Source organism: Rhinoraja longicauda, chromosome 39, assembly GCF_053455715.1.
Source record: "Rhinoraja longicauda isolate Sanriku21f chromosome 39, sRhiLon1.1, whole genome shotgun sequence".
In the NCBI taxonomy this organism is placed as follows: Eukaryota; Metazoa; Chordata; class Chondrichthyes; order Rajiformes; family Arhynchobatidae; genus Rhinoraja; species Rhinoraja longicauda.
This window is the reverse complement of record NC_135991.1, coordinates 15714595-15741046: the sequence shown is the minus strand read 5'-3', so window position 1 is coordinate 15741046 and position 26452 is coordinate 15714595. Positions and strand designations below refer to the sequence as shown.

General features: G+C 47.5%; 1 protein-coding gene across 1 annotated transcript in view; it reads left to right on the top strand.

Moving 5' to 3' along the window:
• LOC144611048 (NACHT, LRR and PYD domains-containing protein 3-like) overlaps window positions 1-19290 on the top strand; it is a 37126-nt gene extending 17836 nt beyond the window's left edge. The window contains exons 5-10 of the mRNA XM_078430136.1: window positions 3288-3383; window positions 5876-6021; window positions 7368-7539; window positions 11853-13515; window positions 14807-14989; window positions 17566-19290. Coding sequence (XP_078286262.1) covers window positions 3288-3383; window positions 5876-6021; window positions 7368-7539; window positions 11853-13515; window positions 14807-14989; window positions 17566-17647 — 2342 coding nt within the window. The 3' untranslated portion in view covers window positions 17648-19290. The remainder of the gene's footprint in view (window positions 1-3287; window positions 3384-5875; window positions 6022-7367; window positions 7540-11852; window positions 13516-14806; window positions 14990-17565) is intronic.
• Window positions 19291-26452: the final 7162 nt, after the last annotated feature.

Below are 26452 nucleotides of genomic sequence, written 5' to 3'. Positions count from 1 at the left end.
GCCTTCTGCTCTACAAACTCCCTGTCTACCTCTGATGCCACTTTCATGGAACTGTGTAACGGCTCCCCTAGATCCCTCTGCTCTATAACAACCCTTGTCTACGTGTGAGGACACTTTCAGGGAAATGTGTACCTGCGCGCCTCGATCTCTCTGCTCTACAACTTTCCCGGTCTACCTGTGGTGCCACTTTCAGGGAACTGTGTACGTACGCTCCTCGATCTCTCCGCTCTACAATGCTCCCTGGGGCCCTGCCAGTTAATTTTGCGATTGATTATTTAAGTGGGAATGGTTAATCGAATTTGATATAGAGAAATATGAGCTGCTGCATTTTGGAAAGTCTGACATGCGCAGTACCTACACGGTGAATGGTAGGGCTTTGGGGTGTTAGAGAGCAACGGATTTCTGGGAATGTAGGTGAATAGTTCCTGGAAGGTCGTGTCACAGGTATACAGCGAGAGTTGTAGTGTAGAGGGATCTAGGAATGAAAGAGTTTCGTTCCAAGAAAATGGTCACTGCTGGATAGGGTGGACAAACAGGCTTTTGGATTATTGGCCATTATCAGTGACAATATTAAGTTGAGAAGTTGGAGATCATATTGCAGTTGTAAGAAGAGATGTTGGGGTGGCCATGTTTAGAGTATCGTGTTCAGTTCTGGGCACCATGTTCAAGGGAAGGATGATGTCATGTTTGAAAGGGTGCAAAGAAGAGGATCCAGACCCAGAGGTTCCAGAACATGGAACATAAAAATATAGAAAAATAGGACATTCAGCCTTCGAGCGATCACCGCCATTCAATATGATCATGGCTGATCACCCACAACCAGTACCCCGTTCCTGCTTTCTCCCCATATCCCTTGATGCCTTTAGCCCTGAGAGCTAAATCTAACCCTCTCTTGAAAACATCCAGTGAATTGGCCTCCACTGCCCTCTATGGCAAGGAATACCAAAGATTCACAAGTCTCTGGCTGAAAACGGCTTTCCTCGTCTAAATGACCTAGCCCTTATTCGTAAACTGGTACCCCTGGTTCTGGAGTCCCCCAACATCCTGCCTCTAGTTTGCCCAATACTTCAATGATTTTATATGTTTCAATCTCATCCTTCTAAATTCTAGTGAATACAAGCTCAGTCGACCCAATGTTCTATCACATATCAGTCTCGCCATCCCGGGAATTAACCTGGTAAACCTGCGCTGTACTCCCTCAATAGCAAGAACGTCCTTCCTCAAATTAGAAGACCAACATTGCTCACAATTCTCCAGGTGCGGTCTCACCAGGGCCCTGTACAACTGCAATATGACTTATTTGCTCCTAAACTCAAATCATCTCGCAGTGAAGGCCAACATGCCATTAGCTTTCTGCATTGCCTGCTCTGCCTGCACGCTTACGTTCAATGACTGTTGCGCAAGGACATCCAGGTCGCGTTGCACCTCTCCTTTTCCTAATCTGGCACCATTCAGATCAACAGTCAACAGTCAACAGAGCTTTATTTGTCATTCGGTACCAAGGTACCGAAGGAAATTACATAGCAGTCACACACAAAAAAAAAAGAACACAAGACACATAACCCCAACACAAACGTCCATCACAGTGACTCCAAACACCCCCTCACTGTCATGAAGGCAACAAAACTTCCACTCTCTTCCCCACGCCCACGCCTAGATCCCTTCGCTCTACAACACTCCCTGTCTACGTGTGACGGCACTTTCCGGCAACTGTGTACCTGCGCTCCTAGATCCCCCTGCTCTACAACATTCCCTGTCTACCCGTGACGCCACTTTAAGGGAACTGTGTACCTGCGCTCCTAGATCCTTCTGCTCCACAACACTCCTTGTCTACCTGTGACACCACTTTCAGGGAGCTGTGTACCTGCGCTCCTAGATCCCCCTGCTGTACAACATTCCCTGTCTACCCGTGACGCCACTTTCAGGGAACTGTGTACCTGCGCTCCTAGATCACTCTGGTCTACATCACTCCATGACCTCCAGTGACAGCACTTTGAGGGAACTGTGTACCTGCGCTCCTGGATCCTTCTGCTCCACAACACTCATTGTCTACCTGTGACACCACTTTCAGGGAGCTGTGTACCTGCGCTCCTAGATCCCTCTGCTCCGTAAAACCCTTTTCTTAAAATGAAGGTAAACAACATCCACTGACTCTCCTTTGTCTGTCCTCCCATTTACGCCCTCAATGAATTCCACCAGATTTATTAGTCATGATCTCCCCTTCACCAAACCATGCTAACTTTGGCCTATATCATCATGAAGAACTCTCATCCAAATATTCTGTTACCTTGTCTTTCATAATCTTTATACCAAAACTCTCGTTTTTCTGATTGTTTGTTTGTTCCTGAGCTACAGCCAAAACGGTGCACGATAGCGCGACAATTTCAGATCCACCTTACTCACCGTCTTCACTTTGGTGCTCATGGAACAAGTTTTAGTGAGATCTGTGTCATAGTTTTAAAGTTATTCACTTTTTAAAGTTTAAATATATCTCCAAGGGAGGGAGGGGGAGGGAGAGAGGGAGGGGGTGGAGGAAGGGTGGGCGAGGAGGTAGGGGGTGAGTTTGGGGAGAGGAGGCGAGGAGGAGAGGGCGGAGGAGGGGGAGGAAGGGGGGAGGGGATGGGAAGGAGGAGAGAAGGGGAGGGGGAGATGGGAGGGGGGAGAGGGGAGGAGGGAGGGGGGAAGGAGGGAGGGGACGGGAGAGGGGGATGGGGGTGAGGGGTGAACATGGAGCGGGGGGTGGTATAGCGGGGACGGGGGGTGGTGAAGGGGATAGGGGATGGAGCATGGGGTAGGGGGGGTGGGAGTGGGGAGGTGGAGGGCAGGGGGTGAGGGGAGGGGGAGGGAGAGTGGGGAGGGATAGGGGATGACCGGGATGAGGAATGGGTGAAGGAGATGGTGGAGGGGCGGGAGGGGGGATGGGGGAGGGGGTCGGGGGAAGGAAGGGATGGGGGATGAGTAATGGGTGAATTGGATGGGGAGGTGGAAGGGAATGGGAAGGCAAGGGAGGGGTAGATGGGGAGGGTGCGTGGGGGAGGAGGGGGTGCTGCACCAATGCAGGGGAGGTTTGGGCCCAACGGGTCCCCTTGGTCTAGTAGACTCTAATATTTTACCAGCCACTGACGTCAGGCTAATCTTGCCATGTGCGTTCTCCTGCAAATCATTGATCAATTTGACAAACAATAATGGACGCAGCACCAAGCCTTGAGGCCCACCACTGGTCACCGTCGTACAGTCCGGGAAGCAACCTTCCATTGTTTTATTTATACTGGGATTATTCTTTGCAGGTGCGGGACCAAATGAAATGGGGTGTCCCAACAGTAAGAAAGATTCTGTGGACGAAAGACCTTCTGAAAATGATCAGCTCTTCAAACACACGTCAGGTACAGTTTGGCAACCAGGCCGCCTCTGGAAGCCATGGATATCAGTCCACAGGGTCTGGGCCTACGGGAGGTTTGTTTTCACTCCGAGATTCACGGACGAATTGGAAAATAATGTTTAGTCCGCTCAATGTCGCTTGAAATTAAACTCGAACGTGTATCACAGCAGGTTGCTGACTCTTCCCACATTTGCACGCAGGAAAACATAGGGTAGGGTGATAGAGCAATACAGTGGAGGAACAGACCCTTCAGCCCAACTTGTCCACATAATCGACTCCTCACAATAGACAATAGGTGCAGGAGTAGGACATTTGGCCCTTCGAGTCAGCACCGCCATTCAATGTGATCATGGCTAATCCTCCACAACCAGTACCCTGTTCCTGCCTTCTCCCCACACCCCGTGCTCCCGCTATCATAAAGAACTCCATTTAACTTCCCCGTAAAAGCATCCTGAGAATTGTCCTCCGCTGCCTTCTGATGCAGAGAATTCCACAGATTCACAACTCTCTGAGTGAAAACTTTTTTCCTCTTCTCCGCTCTAAATGGCCTACTCCTTATTCTTAAATTGTGGCCCCTGGTTCCGGACTCCCCCAATATTGGGAACATGTTTCCTGCCTCCAGCATGTACAATCCCTTTTCATCATATGTTTCAATAAGATCCCACTAATCCTTCTAAATTCCAATTATACAAGCCCAGTCGCTCCAGTCTTTCAACATACGACAGTCCCACCATTCCGGGAATTATGCTCGTGATCCTACGCTGCACGCCGTCAATAGCAAGCATGTCCTTGCACAAATTTGGACACCAAACTGCACACAGTACTCCAGGTACAGTCTCATTAGGGGCCTCTACAACCGCAGAAGGACCTCTTTGCTCCAATACTCAACTCCTCTTGTCGTGAAGGCTAATATGCCATTAGCTTTCTTCACTGCCTGCTGTACCTGCATGCTTACTGTTCGTGACTGATGAACAAGGACACGCAGATCTCGTTGTTCTTCCCCTTTTCGTAACTTGACACCATTCAGATAATAATCTGCCTTCCTGCTCTTGCCACCAAAATGGATAACTTCACATTTATCCACATTAACCTGCATCTGCCATGCATCTGCCAACTCACACAACCTGCATCCACATAGCAACCTCTTCACATTTCACACTGCCACTCAGCTTTGTGTCATCGACCAACATGCCCCATCTACACTAGTCCCACCTGTCCGTGTTTGGTCAATGTCCCTCTAAACCTTGCCAATTCGTGTACCTGTTGAAATGCTTCGAAAATTTTGGGATAGCGCCTGCCTCAACTACCTCCTCTGGAAGTTCGTTCCATACACCCACCACCCTCTGTGAAAATATTATGCCTCAGGTTCCCGTTAAAACTCTCCACTCTCTCCTTAAATCTATGTCCACTGGTTCTCGATTCCTCTACTCTGGCCAAGAGGCGCTGTGTCCACACGATCTATCCCCCTCATGATTCATGCACCTCAAAATATCACCCCTCATCCTCCTGCGCTCCAAGGAATGAAGTCCTAGCCTGCTCAATCACACCCAATATCTCTGACCCTTGAGTCCTGGCAACACCCTCGTAAATCATTTGCTCCAACTTCAGCTTGACAAAGTATTTCCTCTTACATTGTGCCCGGAACTGAAAACAATATTCAAAATGCGGCCTCACCAACATCGTATACAGGTGCAACATGTCCTCCCAACATTTATACTCAATGCGCAACCGATCAAGATCCTGTTGCAATTTTGTGATAACCATATTTAGTCTACAACACCACCCACCATTGTGCCAGCTACAAACATGCTAATGTTCGTAAGTTCATCAGATGTGATAGGAAGTCTTTCCAGGTGAGGCAGAGGTTCACCTGCACTTCCTCCAACCTCATCTATTGTATCCGCTGTTCCAGAGGTGAACTTCTCCACATCGACGAGACCAAGTGCAGGCTCGGCGATCGTTTCTGTCCTGGGCCTCTATTGTCAGAGTGAGGCCCAACGCAAATTGGAGGAACAGCACCTCATATTTAGCTTGGGCAGTTGACACTTCAGTGGTATGAACATTGACGTCTCTAACTTCAGATAGTTCCTCTTTCCCTCTTTTTCCCCTCGCCCTTCCCAGTTCGCCCTCGTGGCCCAGCGGTAGAATTGCTACCTCACAGCGCTAAAGAATCGGGTTCGATCCTGACCGCGGGTGCTGTCTGTGCGGAGTTTGTAAGTTCTCCCTATGACCCGCGTGGGATTTCTCCGGGTGCTCCGGTTTCCTCCCATGTCCCAAAGATATACAAGTTTGCAGGTTAATTAGTTTCTGTCAGTTTTCCCTGGTTTGATGGACAGCGCTAATGTATGGGGTGATCGATGGTCGGCGCGGATTTGGTGGGCCGAAGGGCATGTTTCCGCGATGTATCTCCAAAGTGCAATTGCAGGCTGGAAATAATGCATTGATATACCGCCGTTGTTACATTGGTATACTATCAGTTTTGTTTTTAATGTTCAGGAATATATGCGAAAACTACTGATACTCAGCTGGTGGGAGTTACGGAACACCATCGAAAAGAACTGGAAACATTAATTAAAGATGTCGTGAAGGAAATTAATGAATCCCTCTTTAACTCAAAGGAGATTACAGAATTGGATCATAAGGTATTCCGGTTAGACAATAGACAATAGACAATAGGTGCAGGAGGAGGCCATTCGGCACTTCCAGCCAGCACAATCTGTACCCTGTTCCTGCCTTCTCCTCATATCCCTTGACTCCGCTATCATTAAGAGCTAACTCTCTCTTGAAAACATCCAGGGAATTGGCCTCCACTGCCATATGAGGCAGAGAGTTCCACAGATTCACAACTCTGATGAAAAAGTTTCTCCTCATCTCCGTTCTAAATGGCCTACCCATTACTCTTAAACTGTGGCCTTGGTTCTGGACTCCCCAACATTAGGAACATGTTTCCTGCCTCTAGCTTGTCCAATCCCTTAATAATATGTTTCAATAAGATTCTTCTCATCCTTCTATATTCCAGTCTTTCAAACTACGACTGTCCTTTCATTCCAGGAATTAATCTGGTGAACGTCCGCTGCACTCCCTCAATAGCAAGAATGTCCTTCCTCAAGCTAGGAGACCAAATTTGCACACAGTACTCCAGGTGTGGTCTCAGCGTGCCCTGTACAACTGCAGCAGGACGTCTTTGCTCATATACTCAACTCCTCTTGTTATGAAGGCCAAAATACCATTGGCTTCCTTCACTGCCTGCTGCATCTGCATGCTTACTTTCTGTGACTGATGAACTAGGACATGCCCTTTTTCTAAATTGACACCATTCAGATCACCTCCTGTTCCTCATCGTCGAACACTTGTGCCCGGTCCGCCAAGGCCTGCTGGATTTTCCAGAGCAAACGATTTTAACCCCTTCCCGTCCCCATACTGACATTTCTGACCTCAAAGCTCCACCCAAGACCGCAAGAAATCGCAGGGAGTTTTGGATGTAGCCCAGGCCATCAGGCGAACCTGCCTCCCTCCCAAATTTCACCCCCACAATCTGGATGAAGAAGAGTCGCAACCCGAATGGTCACTAATTGTGTTCTCCAGAGATGCTGCCTGACCTGCTGAGTTACTCCAGCACTCTGTACCTGTCCACATTCTCCAGAGGGGCTGCCTGACCCGCTGAGTTACTCCAGCACTTTGTACCTGTCCACGTTCTCCAGAGATGCTGCCTGCACTGCTGAGTTACTCCAGCACTCTGTACCTGTCCACATTCTCCAGAGGGGCTGCCTGACCCGCTGAGTTACTCCAGCACTTTGTACCTGTCCACGTTCTCCAGAGATGCAGCCTGACCTGCTGAGTTACACCAGCACTCTGTACCTGTCCACATTTTCCAGAGGTGCTGCCTGACCCGCTGAGGTACTCCAGCACTTTGTACCTATCCTAGGCGTAAACCAGCATCTGCAGTTTCTTTTAAATACATCTAAATGTATCACATTTCATTTCACAGGAGATCAAAACACTGGCTAAAACTAATCGGAAAACTGAGGCTTCACAACGGCTTTTGGGAGCTGTGTTGAACGGAAACACGTCGGGATGCAGAGTAATTTGGAATGCCCTTCTACAAACCCGGAATAACCACCAATGTTTGATTTCGATGTTGGAAAATGCACGAGTGGAAGGTATGATACTGGGGAAACAGTTTCAGATGTTTCCACGAGTGGAAGAGTCCGGGTTTTGAGTTCATAAGTTCATAAGTCATAGGAGCAAAATTAGGCCATCAGTCAGTATCGAGTATAGAAGTTGGGAGGTCATGTTGCAGTTGTATAAGACTTTTGTGAGGAGGCATTTAGAGTATTGTGTTCAGTTTTGGGCACCGTGTTATAGGAATGATGCTGTCAAGTTGGAAAGGGTGTAGAGAAGATTTACTAGGATTTTGCAAGGACTCCAGCGGGCTGAACTACAGGGAGAGGTTGGGGTAGGCTGGGACCTTATTCCTTGAAGCGCAGGAAGATGAGAGGAGATCTTATAGAGGTGTATAAAATCACGAGAGGAATAGATCGGGTAGATGCGCAGAGTCTTTTGCCCAGAGTAGGGGAATCGAGGACCAGAGTTTCAAGGTGTAGGGGAAAAGATTTAATATGAAACCGAAAGGTAACTTTTTCACACAGCGGGTGGTGGGTGTGTGGAACAAGCTGCCGGAGGAGGTAGTTGAGGCTGGGACTATCCCATCTTTTAAGAAACAGTTAGACAGGTACATGGACACGACAGATTCTGGATCAAGCGCAGGAAACTGGGACTAGTGAAGCTGGGACATTGTTGGTCGGAGTGACACAGTTACACTCTATCTGAGACGCCAATTTCAGGGAACTGTGTACCTGCGTTCCTAGATCCCTCTGCTCTACAACACTCCCTGTCTCCCTGTGACGCCACTGTCAGGGAACTGTGTAGCTGCACTCTTAGAGCCTTCTGCTCTACAAACTCCCTGTCTACCTCTGATGCCACTTTCATGGAACTGTGTACCGGCTCCCCTAGATCCCTCTGCTCTATAACAACCCTTGTCTACGTGTGAGGACACTTTCAGGGAAATGTGTACCTGCGCGCCTCGATCTCTCTGCTCTACAACTTTCCCGGTCTACCTGTGGTGCCACTTTCAGGGAACTGTGTACGTACGCTCCTCGATCTCTCCGCTCTACAATGCTCCCTGGGGCCCTGCCAGTTAATTTTGCGATTGATTATTTAAGTGGGAATGGTTAATCGAATTTGATATAGAGAAATATGAGCTGCTGCATTTTGGAAAGTCTGACATGCGCAGTACCTACACGGTGAATGGTAGGGCTTTGGGGGTGTTAGAGAGCAACGGATTTCTGGGAATGTAGGTGAATAGTTCCTGGAAGGTCGTGTCACAGGTATACAGCGAGAGTTGTAGTGTAGAGGGATCTAGGAATGAAAGAGTTTCGTTCCAAGAAAATGGTCACTGCTGGATAGGGTGGACAAATAGGCTTTTGGATTATTGGCCATTATCAGTGACAATATTGAGTTGAGAAGTTGGAGATCATATTGCAGTTGTTAGAAGAGATGTTGGGGTGGCCATGTTTAGAGTATCGTGTTCAGTTCTGGGCACCATGTTCAAGGGAAGGATGATGTCATGTTTGAAAGGGTGCAAAGAAGAGGATCCAGACCCAGAGGGTCCAGAACATGGAACATAAAAATATAGAAAAATAGGACATTCAGCCTTCGAGCGATCACCGCCATTCAATATGATCATGGCTGATCACCCACAAGCAGTACCCCGTTCCTGCTTTCTCCCCATATCCCTTGATGCCTTCAGCCCTGAGAGCTAAATCTAACCCTCTCTTGAAAACATCCAGTGAATTGGCCTCCACTGCCCTTTATGGCAAGGAATACCAAAGATTCACAAGTCTCTGGCTGAAAACTGTTTTCTTCGTCTAAATGACCTAGCCCTTATTCGTAAACTGGTACCCCTGGTTCAGGAATCCCCCAACATCCTGCCTCTAGTTTGCCAATCCTTCAATGATTTTATATGTTTCAATCTCATCCTTCTAAATTCTAGTGAATACAAGCTCAGTCGACCCAATGTTCTATCACATGTCAGTTTCGCCATCCCGGGAATTAACCTGGTGAACCTGCGCTGCTCTCCCTCAATAGCAAGAACGTCCTTCCTCAAATTAGGAGACCAAAATTGCTCACAATTCTCCAGGTGCGGTCTCACCAGGGCCCTGTACAACTGCAATATGACTTCTTTGCTCCTAAACTCAAATCATCTCGCCGTGAAGGCCGACATGCCATTAGCTTTCTTCACTGCCTGCTCTGCCTGCACGCTTACGTTCAATGACTGTTGCGCAAGGACATCCAGGTCGCGTTGCACCTCTCCTTTTCCTAATCTGGCACCATTCAGATCAACAGTCAACAGTCAACGGAGCTTTATTTGTCATTCGGTACCAAGGTACCGAAGGAAATTACATAGCAGTCACACACAAAAAAAAAAGAACACAAGACACATAACCCCAACACAAACGTCCATCACAGTGACTCCAAACACCCCCTCACTGTGATGGAGGCAACAAAACTTCCACTCTCTTCCCCACGCCCACGGACAGACAGCGCGTCCCCGACCGCCCCGCACAGTCCCCGCAAGGGGATGGAAGTCCCCGCGGCCCGGCCGAGCCGCACCGGGCGCTGAAACGTCCCGCGGCCGAGCCGGGCGATGGAAGGCCCCGCGGCCGAGCCGTGCGCAGCTAAGTCCCGCGGCCGAGCCGCGCCGGGCGATGGAAGGCCCCGCGGCCGAGCCGCGCCAGCGATGTAAAGTCCCGCGGTTGAGCCGCACCGGGCGATGAAAGGTCCCGCGGCCGATCCGCACCGGGTGATGTTAAGTCCAGCGGCCGAGCCGCACCAGCGATGAAAAGTCACGCGGCCGAGCCGCGCCGGGCGATGTTAGGTCCCGCGGCCGAGCCGCACCGGGCACTGTTAAGTCCCGCGGCCGAGCCGCCCCGGGCGATGTTAGGCCCCGCGGCCGAGCCGCACCGGGCGATGTTAGGTCCCGCGGCCGAGCAGCACCGGGCGATGGAAGGCCCCGCGGCCGAGCCGCACCCCGCGCCGTGAGGAAGAGACCTAAAAGAGAAAAGTTTCCCCCACCCACACCACCATCCCCCACACATACACTGCCAAAAAACAAAAACAAAAACCATCGCAACACCGACACACAACAAAAAAAAAGGAAAAAAAGACGAACAGACTGCCAGCGAGACGCAGCCGTTAGGCGCCGCCACACGTTATAATTAATGTCTGAAGAATGTGTAAAGTCTGAAGAAGGGTCTCGAACTGAAACGTCACCCATTCCTTATCTCCAGAGATGCTGCCTGACCCCCTAAGTTACTCCAGCATTTTGTGTCTGCCATTCAGATAATAATCTGCCTTCCTGTTCTTGCCACCAATGTGAATAACCTCACATTATCACATTTATCTGCGCAAGACGGAGAGTTTGAGGTGGCTGGGACTCTATTCCATCGAGTGCAGGAGAATGTGGGGTGATTTTGTAGACGTGTACAAAATCACGAGAGGAATAGGTCGGGTAAATGCACAGTAGGAGGGAATCGAGAAGCATAGATTTAATGTGAAGAGGGAAAGATTTAAGAGGAACCTGAGGGGCTACGCTTTTGTACAAAGTGTGTATGGAAGTAGCTCTCAGAGGAGGTAGTTGGGGCAGGGACCATCGCAATGTTTAAGATGCATTTGGACGGGTGCATGGGTAGAACAGGTTTAGCGGGATATGGGGCAAACTCTGGCAGGTGGAGCTGGATGCGACACATTAGTCGACATCGGTAAGTTGGGCCGAAGGGCATGTTTCCACACTATGTGATTCTATGACTTCATGACTACAAACCCGAAGGGTAACTTTTTCACACAAATGCTGGTGGGTGTGTGCAACTAGCTGCCGGAGGAGGTAATTGAGTCTGGGTCTATCACAACGTTAAGAAACGTTGGTGCAGCGGTAGAGCTGTTTCCTTACAGAGCCAGAGATCCGGCTTTGATCCTGACTACGGATGTTTGTAGGTTTTCTCAAGACATGCATGGCTTTTCCCCGGGTGCTCCCGTTCCGCAGCACACTCCAAAGATGTACATGTTTGTAGGTTACTTGGCTTAGTAGTAAAATGGTAATTTTCCCCAGTGTATGTAGGATAGTGTTAGTGTACGAGGATCCCTGGTCAGCGCGGACTCGGTGGGTCAAATGGCATATTTCCACACTGTATCTCTGAACTAAACTAAACTAAACTAAAAAAAAGAACCTAAACTAAACTAAACATGTTGACAGGTACATGGATAGGACACGTTTAGGGGGTATGGACGAAACGCGGGCAGGTGGCACGAGTGTCGATGGGGCATGGTGTTCAATGTGGGCAAGTTGTGCTGAGGGGCCTGTTTCCATGCTGTATATCTCTCCGTTGAACGAATCGCAAATTGTTTCTCTTATTAGGTACTCAAGAAGCGGAAAATCTCCACAGACACTTCCTACGAAATTGGAGTAAGAATCTGAAAGTTGTGTACACTGGAGATGAGCAAACAGCCGGGACACGCTTGTTTGAAATTTTCTACACTGACCTGAGGATTACTGGCGCACCACCAGAGGGGTTGTCCCTTGGAAATGATCAGGGAAATGATGAAGATGTGGAGCCACATCAACTACTCAAACGCAACAACGCTGAGATCGAGGAGACCTCCACCACCTTGGTGTACGGGACAGCCGGGATTGGGAAAAGCACTCTGATACAGAAGATAATCAATGATTGGGCCACCAAGAATATATATCAGGAGTTCAAATATATATTTTATTTCAAGTTTCAGATCTTAAATGCCATCAAATATGTGACAAACCTAAACACCCTGGTCCTTGAAGCGTATCCTTATCTGGATCACTGTCTGGAATGTCTTTGGAAGGACCCGAAAACCATATTGTTCATCATTGATGACTTGGACAGATATGATCAAGGCAATATCTTCTCAGCTGATGGTCCACCTGGCCAATGTATCCATCCTCATTCCTGTGGATTGGTGCGTGACATTCTGAACTCCCTCATTCACGGTAGGTTGGTCAAAGGATGCTCCTTGCTGGTCACCACACGCCCATGGAGACTTGAGGCTCTGCAGGGGATACCTGTAACGTCAACCTTCCATCTCAAAGGATTTACCCCGGAGAAAGTCAAAGAATATTTCCACCGTCATCTTGGAGATGAGGTGAAAGCCAAACAGTTGGTGCAACTTCTTGAATCAAGCGATACATTGGGTAGATTGTCTACCAACCCTCTGTTCTGCTCCATTATCACCTCCTTACCCGAGTGGTCACAAGTTGGTGAAAGTCCAATGTTGACCATTGCCCACACCCAGGTGCTCTCCGTCTACCTTACAACCATCATGGGCATCTGCGGATACGATGGTCAAAGATCTCGGCAGAGCTTGCTAAATTTGGGCGAAGAGGCTTACAAGAAAATCACGAATAAAACATTTTCATTTAAAGCCCAGTCCTTCAGTGAAGTGAATCAGCATCTTCCCAACTTCACCTCTGCGTTCATGATGGAGATCCCAATCAAAGATGAGCGTGCGGTTGTCTACAAATTCACCTACACTGTTCTCCAGAACTTTGTTGCTGCCCTTGTTAAAAGCCAAAACACCCCAGGAATTTCACTAAAAATGTTGTTAAATGAAGCTTACACGGCGACAGACGAGAGATTCAACCTCTTCTCTCGTTTTCTGGTTGGTCTCTCTTCACGACGGTCTTCAAATTGGCTGGAGAGAGAGTTGGGCTCGATTCCAGCCAGTGCCACTTGCTCTATCTCCGAGTGGCTCAAAGAAAGCGTCAAAAGGGTGTCCAACCTGGCAGGAAAGATCACCCAGGGAAAGTTCTTGAACATACTGCACTGCTTGTTTGAATTCGGAGACCCTCAATTGACCTCCGAGGCGTTGGAACCCATGAGGACCATACAATTCAATCAATGTTCCCTCAACATGTTCGACTGCCTGGTTTTATCGAGGACCTTGATCTGCTGTGGACCCATTGAGGAATTGGATCTCAATTCATGCGGCATAAAGTTGGAGGGAATACGTTATCTGGAACCCGTGTTGTGCATGTGTAAAGTCCTCAGGTAATTCACTGAACTTGGGAAATCATATAATCAAGGAATTGGGATCCAAGGAGATCCAGCCGACTGGATAGAGACAGACACAAAGCGCTGGAGTAACTCAACGGGTCAGGTAGCATCTCCGGAGAACATATCATATCATATCATATATATACAGCCGGAAACAGGCCTTTTCGGCCCACCAAGTCCGTGCCGCCCAGCGATCCCCGTACATTAACACCATCCTACACACACTAGGGACAATTTTTACATTTTTTACCCTTGCCAATTAACCTACATACCTGTACGTCTTTGGATAGGTACAAAGTTCTGGAGTAACTCAGTGGCTCAAGGCAGCATCTCTGGAGATGTGGATTGGTGACAAAGTGCTGTAGAAACTCAGCAGGTCAGGCAGCATCTCTGAAGAGCATGGACAGGTACGAATGTTATGTACCTGCTCTCCTAGATTGCTCTGCTCCACAACACTCCCTATTTCCCCATGAAGTCACTTTCAGGGAATTATGTACCTGCACTCCTAGATCCCTCTGTTCTTCCCACACTCCCCAAAGCCACACCTTTCACTGTGTTGATTCTTCCTATATTCGATTTTCCAAATTGCAACACCTCACGTTTCTTTTTGTTGAAAGCCATCAACCATTCCTCAGCGCACCGGCCCAACTGATCAAGATCCTGCTGCAATTATTGACAACCATTTTCGCAATCTACACCACCACCCACATTTGCGTCATCAGCAAACTTGCCAATCGTGCCATGTACGCTCTCATCCAAGTTCTTAATATAGATGACAAACAATAAAGGACTTTGGATCCCATGGGACATAAACTTCCACGTCGACAATCGATCACCTGTTCACACTCGCTCAATTTAGAGATACAGCAGGGTAACGGGCCCCTCAGTCCACCATGTCCACGCCCACCACCTACCTACCCGTACACCAGCACAATCCTCCACACGAGGGGCAAATTACAACTTTACCAAAGACAATTAACTTTCAAACCTGCATGTCTTATCCTGGAAGTTGGTAAACAACAGGAGCAGAATAAAGCCATTCGGCCCATCATGTCTACTCCCCCGTTCAATCATGGCTAATCTATCTTTAAGGGAATAACGTGAATAACGTTTTGTGCTGGATAAAGTCAGCAAAGTCCGATTGAAGATAGTCTGAGGGTCTCCAATGAGGTAGATGGGAGGTCAGGACCTCTGCCTAGTTGGTGACAGGGCAGTTCAGTTGCCTGATAACAGCCGGGAAGTAACTGTGTCCATTTCATAAAATCTTTCTCTCGCCCAAACGCAGGCTAAAATCCAACCACCTTACGGACGACTGCTCAGAAAGTCTACTCTCTGTCATTCAAACCAATCGTTCACTGACGGTGTTGGATGTGAGCAATTGCGATCAGGACAAGCAAAACAGGAATGAATTCACCGCTGAAAAACTGCAGGCTCTTGTTCAGAATTGCAGGTTGCAAAAAGAAATCAGGTGCGTTTATCTTGTAACATTTATTACACCTTCCCAAAGAGTCAACATCAAACACAAACACTGCATAAAAATGATATCAGGAGAAAATACAAAGTCCAATTATTTTACGGCCGTCATTGCCAGTAAGCTGAGGACAAAGGTTATTTTATATTGCTGGAGACATTTAAACATACCTATTTCCCGGTATAGTTTAGTTTTGTTTAGTTCATTGCCATATAGGTTCATAAGTTCATACGTGATTGGCGCATAATTAGGCCATTCGGCCCGTCAAGTCTACTCCGCCATTCAATCATGGCTGTTCTATCTCTCCCTCCTAACCACATTCTCCTGCCTTCTCCGCATAACCCCTGACACTCGTATTAATCACGAATCCTTCTAACTCTGCGTGAAAAGGGCGGCGGTAGAGTTGCTGCCTTCCAGCGCTGAACCGCCAGGGACCCGGGTTCCATCCCGACTACGGGTGCCGTCTGTACGTAGTTTGTACGTTCTCCCCGTGACCTGTGTGGGTTTTCTCCGAAATCTGAGGTTCCATCCAACACTCCAAAGACGTGCAGGTTTGTAGATTAATTGGCTTGGTGTAAATGTAAATTGACCCTTGTGTGTGTAGGATCGAGTTAATGTGCGGGGATCGTGTTTCTGCGCTACATCTCTAAAATAAAATAAACTAAACTAATCTAAACTAAGTTATAGACAACAGGCAATAGACAACAGGCCCTTCGAGCCAGCACCACCATTCAATGTGATCATGGCTGATCATTCTCAATCAGTACCCCGTTCCTGCCTTCTCCCCATACCCCCTGACTCCGCTATCCTTAAGAGCTCTATCTAGCTCTCTCTTGAATGCATTCAGAGAATTGGCCTCCACTGCCTTCTGAGGCAGAGAATTCCACAGATTAACAACTCTCTGACTGAAAAAGTTTTTCCTCATCTCCGTTCTAAATGGCCGACCCCTTATTCTTAAACTGTGGCCCCTGGTTCTGGACTCCCCCCACATTGGGAACATGTTTCCTGCCTCTAACGTGTCTAACCCCTTAATAATCTTATACGTTTCGATACGATCCCCTCTCATCCTTCTATATTCCAGTTTATACAAGCCTAGTCGCTCCAATCTTTCAAATTATTCATTGGCCCTCATAGAGTTCTGCTGCAATGAATTACCCAGATTCACCATCCTCTGACTGAAGAAATTCCTCCTCGTCTCCTCCTTAAAGGAACATAATTGAATTCCTGGTGGAAACATTCTCTTCACATCCACTCTACCCAGGCCTTTCACGAGTCAGTAAATTTCAATGAGGTCCCCTCTCATCCTTCTAAACTCCAGCGAGCACAGGCCCAGCGCCATCTACGCTCTTCACAAGTTAACCCACTCATTCCTGGGATCATTCTCGTACTCCTCCTCTGGACCTTCTCCCTCAGATATGGGGCCCGGAATTACAAGGCCTTTATCTGAGCCATTGTCAGCAATTAATCATTTAAAATACGCGGGGAAGAAAGCAGAGAAGATTCACGAGGATGATGTAAAAGTGGGTGGATTTGCAAATCGTGTAGATGGTCGTCAAAATTTGCAGCAGAATCTTGATCACTTGGGCAGCTGGGCTGAGGAATGGTTGATGGAATTTAATACAGAATAATGTGCGGTGTTGCATTTTGGAACGTCTAACATGGGCAGAACTCACACAGTGAGTGGTAGCGCTCTGGGGAGTGTTGTAGAGCAGAGGGATCTAGCAGTGCAAGTACCTAGTGCCCTCAAAGTGGCATCGCAAGTAGATAGTGAGTGTTGTAGAACAGGGGGATCTAGGAGTGCAGGTGCATGATTCCCTAAAAGTGGCGTCAAAGATGGACAGGGAGTGTTGTAGTACAGAGGGATCCACGTATACAGGGATATAGTTCCTTGAAAGTTGCATCACAGATAGGTAGTGTGGTCAAATAGGCTTTTGGCACATTGGTTATCAGTCAGAGGTCATGTTATAGTTGTATAAGATTGGTTAGGCCGCATTTAGAGCATTATGTAGGGGAAGGAACTGCAGATGCTGGTTTAAACCGAAGATAGACACAAAATGCTGGAGTAACTCAACGAATCGGGCAGCATCTCTAGCGATATGGAATCGGTGTCGTTTCGGGTCGAGACCCGTCTTCATTTTGAGTATTAAGTTCAGTTCTGGGTACTGTGTTATAGGAAAGATGTTGTTAAGCTGGAAGGGGTGCAGAGAAGATTTACGAGGAGGTTGCCCGGACTCGAGGAACCTCAGCTACAAGGAGAGGTTGGGCAGGCTAGGACTTTATTCCTTGAAGTACAGGAGAGAAGGAAAGAGAGAGGGGGTGATGGAGACAGAAAGGCAGAGGGGGACTGTGAGAGAGGGAGATTGAGAGAAACAGGGAGACAGAGAGAGGGGGTAATAGAGAGAGAGGCCCTTCGGCCCAACTTGCTCACGCTGACCTACATGCCCCATCTACACTAGTTCTACCTGCCTGCGTTTGGCCCATATCCCTTTAAACCAGCCCTATTCAATGTCTTTACCAATATCCAGAAACAGCCACCCATCTAGAGGTTTTAACAGGTTTCTTATCTTTTTCAGATGGGCACACCATGAATATACTGAGCAGAAAGATTCAATGCTGGATAAAGCATCGAATATCTTAACGATCATAACAGAATGAAGACACAAGGAGCTGGTTTACACAAAAGGACACAGTGTGATGGGGTAACTCAGTGGGATTCTCGATTGTCCCACCGAGTAACTCCAGCACTGTGTGTCCGAACCAGAGTGATAGAGTGTTCATGATCCTGAGCAACGTACACGAAGAACACGATGGTAACCTTGTGATGTCTAATGTAGCTCGATGTATATGCAGCGATTTATCTAATCTCGGAATGAAGGACCGTTTATCACTTTGACTTAGATTGGCACGGTGGCGCAGCGGTAGAGCTACTGTCTTATAGCGCCACAGATGCGCGGTCAATCATGACCTCAGACGCTGTCTGTATGCGATTTGTCCGTTCTCCATGTGACTGCGTGGGCTCTCTCCGGGTGCTCTGGTTTCCTTCCACAGTCCAAGGGCGTCCAGGGCTGTAGGTTAATTGGCTTTTGTAAATTGTCCCTCGTGTTTAAGATAGAACCAGTGTACGGGGATCACTATTCGACATGAACTGGTGGGGCCGAAGGTCCTGTTTCTCTGCCGTATCTCTAAACTAAACTAGTGCGAACGGGGGATCGATGGTCGGCGCGGACCTGGAGGACCGAAAGGCCTATTTCGCGGTTGGATCTCTAAACTAAGCCAGTATGAACGAGTGATCGATGGCCTGGGCGGACTCAATAGACAATAGACAATAGGTGCAGGAGTAGGCCATTCGGCCCTTCGAGCCAGGACCGCCATTCAATGTGATCATGGCTGATCTTTCTCAATCAGTACCCCGTTCCTGCTTTCTCCCCATACCCCCTGACTCCGCTATCCTTAAGAGCTCTATCGATCTCTCTCTTGAATGTATTCAGGGAATTGGCCTCCACTGCCCTCTGAGACAGAGAATTCCACAGATTCACAACGCTCTGACTAAAAATGTGTTTCCTCATCTCTGTTCTAAATGGCCTACCCCTTATTCTTAAACTGTGGCCCCTGGTTCTGGACTCCCCCAACATTGGGAATATGTTTCCTGCCTCCAACATGTCCAACCCCTTAATAATCTTATACGTTTCGATAAGATCCCCTCTCATCCTTCTAAATTCCAGTGTATACAAACCTAGCCGCTCCAGTCTTTCAACATAGGACAGCCCCGCCATTCCGGGAATTAATCTAGTAAACCTACGCTGCACGCCCTCAATAGCAAGAATATCCTTCCTCAAATTTGGAGACCAAAACTGCACACAGTACTCCAGGTGCGGTCTCAACAGGGCCCTGTACAACTGCAGAAGGACCTCTTTGCTCCTATACTCAACTCCTCTTGTTATGAATGCCAACATTCCATTGGCTTTCTTCACTGCCTGCTGCACCTGCATGCTTTCTTTCAGTGACTGATGCACTAGGACACCCAGATCACGTTGTCCGTCCCCTTTTCCTAACTTGACACCATTCAAATAATAATCTGCCTTCCGATTCTTATCACCAAAGTGGATAACCTCACACTTATCCACATTCTCCCACTCACACAACCTGTCCAAGTCACCCTGCAACGTCATAGCATCTTCTTCACAGTTCAAACTGCCACCTAGCTTTGTATCATCGGCAAATTTGCTAATGGTACTTTTAATCCCTCCATCCAAGTCATTGATGTATATTGTAAATAGCTGCGGTCCCAACACCGAGCCTTGCGGTACCCCACTAGTCACTGCCTGCCATTCTGAAAGGGACCCATTTATCCCCACTCTTTGCTTTCTGTCTGTCAACCAATTTTCTATCCATGTCAGTACCCTACCTCCAATACCATGTGCTCTAATTTTGCCCACCAATCTCCTATGTGGGACCTTGTCGAAGGCTTTCTGAAAGTCGAGGTACACCACATCCACCGGCTCTCCCCTGTCAATTTTCCTAGTTACATCCTCAAAAAATTCCACTAGAGTAGTCAAGCACGATTTCCCCTTCGTAAATCCATGCTGACTCGGAACGATCCCGTTACTGCGATTCAAATGCTCCGCAATTTCGTCTTTTATAATTGACTCCAGCATCTTCCCCACCACTGATGTCAGACTAACTGGTCTATAACTTACCGTTTTCTCTCTCCCTCCTTTCTTGAAAAGTGGGATAACATTAGCTACCCTCCAATCCACAGGAACTGACCCGGAATCTATAGAACATTGGAAAATCATTACTAATGCGTCCACAATTTCTAGAGCCACCTCCTTAAGCACCCTGGGATGCAGACCATCAGGCCCTGGGGATTTATCAGCCTTGAGTCCCATTAGTCTACCCAAAACTTTTTCCTGCCTAATGTGGATTTCCTCCAGTTCCTCTGTCACCCTAGGATCTCTGGCCACTAGAACATCTGGGAGATTGTTTGTATCCTCCTCAGTGAAGACAGATCCAAAGTACCGGTTCAACTCTTCCGCCATTTCCTTGTTCCCCATAATAAATTCCCCTGCTTCTGTCTTCAAGGGACCCACATCTGCCTTGACTATTTTTTTCCTCTTCACATACCTAAAAAAGCTTTTACTATCCTCCTTTATATTATTGGCTAGTACCTCATCTTTTCTCCCCGTATTGCCTTTTTAGTTATCTTCTGTTGCTCTTTAAAAGAGTCCCAATCCTCTGGCTTCCCACTCTTCTTTGCTATGTTATACTTCTTCCCTTTTATTTTTATGCTGTCCTTGACTTTCCTTGTCAGCCACGGGTGCCTCGAACTCCCCTTAGAATCTTTCCTCCTCTTTGGGATAAATTGATCCTGCAACTTCTGCATTATTCCCAGGAATACCTGCCATTGCTGTTCCACAGTCTTCCCTGCTAGAGCCTCCTTCCAGTCAATTTTGGCCAACTCCTGCCTCATGCCTCTGTAATCCCCTTTGCTATACTGTAATACTGACACTTCATATTTTCCCTTCTCTCTCTCTATTTGTAGAGTAAAACTTATCATATTGTGGTCACTGCCTCCTAATGGCTCATTTACCTCGAGTCCCCTTATCAAGTCAGGTTCATTACATAACACTAAATCCAGAATTGCCTTCTCCCTGGTAGGCTCCAGTACAAGCTGTTCTAAGAATCCATCTCGGAGGCACTCCACAAACTCTCTTTCCTGGGCTCCATTACCAACCTGATTTTCCCAGTCTACCTGCATGTTGAAATCTCCCATGACCACCGTAGCATTACATTTGTGACATGCCAATTTTAGCTCCTGATTCAACTTGCACCCTATGTCGAGGCTACTGTTTGGGGACCTGTAGATGACTCCCATTAGGGTCTTTTTACCCTTACAATACCTCTTCTCTATCCATACTGATTCTACATCTCCTGATTCTCTGTCACTCCTTGCAAGGGAGTGAATATCATTCCTTACCAACAGAGCTACCCCGCCCCCTCTCCCCACCTGCCTGTTTTTTTCTGTACGTTGTGTACCCCTGAATATTCAGCTCCCAGCCCTGGTCCTCTTGTAGCCATGTCCCAGTGATTCCCACAACATCATACTTGCCAATGTCTAACTGAGCCTCAAGCTCATCCACTTTATTTCTTATACTTCGCGCATTTAAATACAACACTTTAACTTCGGTATTTACCTCCCCTCTCACACCGGTCACAATTGGCCCTGACCTTACTCTCATATCCCTTCTAGAACTTACCTTCCCATTCATACGAGAGTCCTTTACAGTTTCTCCTGTATTCGCTTCCCCTTTAACTCCATCTCCATATTCCCAATTTGTCAACCCCTCCCCCCCACTACTTCGTTTAAAGACATCCTCGTAGCACTAGCAAACCTGCCTGCCAGAATGTTGGTCCCCCTGCTGTTAAGGTGTAACCCGTCCCTTTTGTACAGGTCACAACTACCCCAGAAGAGATCCCAGTGGTCCAGAAATCTAAATCCCTGCTCCCTGCACCAGCCCCTCAGCAATACATTCATATCCCCGATCTCTCTGTTCCTGCCCTCACCAGCACGAGGTACAGGCAGCAGTCCAGAGATAACCATCCTCGACGTCCTACTTCTCAGTCTGCTTCCTAACTCTCTAAACTCACGTCGCAGTATCTCCTTCCTCTTCCTCCCGACGTCGTTTGTGCCCACATGCACAACTACTTCCGGTTGATCACCTTCCCTCGCTAGGATGTTCTGAAGCCGCTCCGTGATGTCTTGAACTCTGGCACCAGGGAGGCAACAAACCATCCTCGACTCCCGCCTGTCGCCACAGAATCTCCTGTCCGTACCTCGGACAATGGAGTCACCGACTACTGTGGCTCTTTCTGACTTCAGTCTCTCCGGTCGAGTTTCCTTGCCTGGGATACAACCGCCAACGCGACTGCCGCTCGGACTGGAAGCGTCTTCTGCCCCAACAGTTCCCAATAGGGTGTACCTGTTTGCAATAGGCACAGCCCCCGGGGTCTCCTGTAGTCCACGTTCGCTCCCCCCTGAAACGGTCTCCCAACTTCGCTCGACCTGGACCTTTGGCGTGACAGCCTCACAGTAGGTCCTGTCCAGGAAACTCTCGCATTCCCGGATGGCCCTGAGGTCAACCAGCTGCTTTTCCAACTCTGCCACACGTCCAGTCAGGAGCTGCACCTGGACACAGTTCTTGCAGGTGTAGCTCCCAGAAGCTCCAGCAGCGTCTCTACCTTCCCACATCCTGCAGGAAACACACTGCACCAACTTGTGCGCCATCACTTCGGTGTCAAAAACAATTCCGGCTCAAAAAACAAGCGGAACCTCTTCGCCAAAGACTCTTCGCCAAAGACTCTTCGCCAAAGACTCTTCGCCAAAGACTCTTCGCCAAAGACTCTTCGCCAAAGACTCTTCGCCAAAGACTCTTCGCCAAAGACTCTTCGCCAAAGACTCTTCGCCAAAGACTCTTCGCCAAAGACTCGCCGCCAAAGACCCGCCGCCAAAGACTCGCCGCCAAAGACTCGCAGCCAAAGACTCGCAGCCAAAGACTCGCTCTTTACTCACAGGGCACTTCCCTCAACAGGGCTGCACCCCTTCTGCAAGCCTTGCTTATATCAGTCACTAAATTACTCAAATGGCCAATTTACCAATCGCCTGCTTTAATTGATCAACCAATCTCACTTCTCTGCTGCCTTCCTGACCAGCTTGGAGTAATGCGCTCTTATTAATCTGCCTTTTCCACTGCAATTAACACTTACTTTTCTTCTCAGCCAACGGGCGTCCTTGCTATGCTCCCGGACTTTTCACTCGGTGGGCGGAAGGACCTGCTTCCACACTATATCTCTAAACTAAACATACAGAAGTGAATCGTGACCTTGTGAACCTAATGCAATTCAAGGTGATTTATTGAATGTTGACATTCGAACACATTTGGGATGCACAGCGAATGCAGCGCAGGAGACTCAGGTACGATCCTGACTACGGGCGCCGGAGACTCAGGTACGATCCTGACTACGGGCGCCGTCTGTACGGAGTTTGTACGTTTTCTCCGTGACCTGCGTGGGTTTTATCCGAGATCTTCGGTGTCCTCCCACATTCCAAAGACGTACTGGTATGTAGGTTAATTGACTGGGTCAATGTAAAAATTATACCTAGTGTGTGTAGGATAGTGTTAATGTGCGGGGATCGCTGGGCGGCGCGGACTCAGTGGGCTGAAGGGCCTGTTTCTGCGCTGTATCTCTAAATCTAAATTATCTTGGAAAAAAGGTGTGTATATAATGCCGAGAGAATCATTTCCCCTTCCGTGAGATACCTGAATTATTTCTGACTTTGCTTACTAGCTTTGTATTATTTGGGATGAAGCATTTTTTTCAATAAATAGAATGATGGTGGAGATTATGTCATTCTTTCAACCAATAAGTAACCGCGGAAACATCAATGTAGAATAAAGAGATGGCGTGGACGTATATAGTCCCCTGAAAGTGGCGTCACAGGTAGATAGTGAGTGTTGTAGAGCAGAGGGGACTAGGAATGCAGGTACACAGTTCCCTGAAAGTGGCGTCAAAGGTAGATAGTGAGTGTTGTAGAGCAGAGGGATCTAGGAGCACATGTACACAGTTCCCTGAAAGTGGCGTCACAGGTAGACATGGAGTGTTGGAGATCAGATGGATCTTGAAATGCAGGTACACAGTTGACTGAAAGTGGCATCACAATTCAATAGGGAGTGTTGTGGAGCAGAGGGATCTAGCAGTACATAGGGAGAGAAAGAGGCGACCATGGCTGATAAGGAAAGACAATGGCAGTATAAAACTAAAAGAGAATGCGTATAACATAGCGATGATTAGTGGGAAGCCAGAGGATTGGGAAGCTTTTAAAGAACAACAGAATGTAAGTAAAAAAAGTAATACGGGGAGAAAAAATACGAAGGTAAGCTAGCAAGTAATATAAAAGAGGATAGCAAGAGTTTCTTCCGTTAAATAAAGTGTAAGTAAGAGGCAAGAGTGGACATTGGACGGCTGGAAAATGATGCAGGAGAAGCGATAATTGGGAATAAAGAAATGGCAGAGGAGTTGAAGAACTTTTTTGCACCAGTCATCACAGTGGAAGACACCAGCAACGTGCATGAAATTCAAGAGTGTCCGGAGGTGGAAGTCAGCGGAGTGGCTATTACGAGGGAGAAGGTGCTTGGGAAGCTGAAAAGGCTAAAGGTGGATTAGACACATGAACCAAATGGACTGCACCCGAGGGTTCGGAAAGAGGCGGCTTTGGAGATTGTGGAGGCATTGACAGTGATATTTCAAGAGTCACGAGAGACGGGATAGGTCACAGATGATTGTTAAATTGCAAATATTACCGCACTGCACGAGAAGGGATCAAAGCAGAATCGTGTGAACTACAGGCCTGTTAGTCTGACTTCAGTGGTTGGTGAGATTCTCGAGTCCATTATAAAGGATGAGGTTACGGATTACTTTGAAGTTCACGATAAAATAGGCCGAAGTCAGCATGGCTTTGTGAAGGGGAGGTCTTGCTTGACAAAATTACTGGAATTATTTGTAGAAGTAGGACAGACAATGGAGAGTCATTAGATAATAATAATAACAATAATAATAATAATAATAATAATAATAATAATAATAATAACAATAATAATAATAATAATAATAATAATCATCCTCATCATCATCATCATAATAATAATAATAATATATTGCTTTATTCGTCCCGCACCGGGGAAATTTACAGTGTTCCAGCAGCAAGGTGGATAGCAAGAGATCAAGAGATCATTCATTATAAATAAAAGATCCATAAATTATCATTTGTTTCCGTGTGTTCTTAGCTGTTATTGTTGACTCGTCTGCTGGGAGCAGTGCTGGTTGTGCAGTCTCACAGCAGTGGGAAGGAAGAACCTCCTATATCTCTCCTTCACGCACTTGGGGTGAAGGAGTCTGTCACTGAAGGAGCTACTCAGTGCAGTGACAGTGTCCTGCATGGGGTGGGAGTCGTTGTCCAGCAGCGATGTTCGGTTTGCAATCATCCTCCTCTCTCCCACCACCTGCACTGAGTCGAGGGGGCAACCCAGGACAGAGCTGGCCTTCTGACCAGCTTGTCAAAGAGCAGATCATTGATAGCAGGTTGGCTGGATGGCAGAAGACAAAGAGTGGTAATAAAGGATGCTTTTTCAGGTTGGCTGGCAGTGACTAGCGGAGTTACGCAGAGGTCGGTGCTGGGACCGTCATTCCTCACATATATTAATGATTTGAATGAGGGGATAGAATGTTTTATGGCCATGTTTGTGGATGATACAATAATAGGTGGAGGGGCAGGTAGTGTAGAGAAACCCGGGAGTCTGCAGAAGGACTTGGACAGGTTGGGAGAGTGGGCAGAGAAGTGGCAGATTGAATATAGTGTAGCAAAGTGTGGAGTCATGCATGTGGAATAAAGGCGTAGACTATTTTCAAAATGGCGAGAGAATCCAGAAATCGGATGTGCAAAGAAACTTGGGAGTACTGGTGCAGCATTCCCAAAAAGTTAATCTACAAGTCGAATCAATAGTAAAGAAAGCATAAATGCTAGGATTTATTTCAAAAGGGCTTATATCCAAAAACAGGGATGTGATGCCGAGGCGCTGGTAACGTTGCATTTGGAATATTGTGAGCAATTTTCGGCACCATATCTGAGGAAGGAATATCACTCTCCCTATCGACCTTTGACGCCACTTTCAGAGAAAATTTCCAAGGCTCTGGAAAGGGTCCAGAGGAGGTTTACAAGAATGATCCCAGGAATGGGTAAGTTAACCTATGATGAGTGTTTGTCGGCACTGGGCCTGTACTCGCTGGAGTTTAGAAGAATGAAACATACAGCACAGGTTTTAGACAATAGACAATAGACAATAGACAATATACAATAGACAATAGACAATAGGTGCAGGAGTAGGCCATTCAGCCCTTCGAGCCAACACCGCCATTCAATGCGATCATGGCTGATCACTCTCAATCAGTACCCCGTTCCTGCCTTCTCCCCATACCCCCTGACTCTGCTATCCTTAAGAGCTCTATCCAGCTCTCTCTTGAAAGCATCCAACGAACTGGCCTCCACTGCCTTCTGAGGCAGAGAATTCCACACTTTCACCACTCTCTGACTGAAAAAGTTCTTCCTCATCTCCGTTCTAAATGGCCTACCCCTTATTCTTAAACTGTGGCCCCTTGTTCTGGACTCCCACAACATTGGGAACATGTTTCCTGACTCTAATGTGTCCAATCCCAATGTGTCCAATCCCCTAATTATCTTATATGTTTCAATAAGATCCCCCCTCATCCTTCTAATGCACTCGCGGGATGTTGAAACAAACCATTAAATAAACTAATAACATTAAATAAACTAATAACTCAATGAGAAATTGTTTCACTCAAACTAACCTTGTCGTAAGCTGGTGGAATGTTGGCCTTCATAACGAG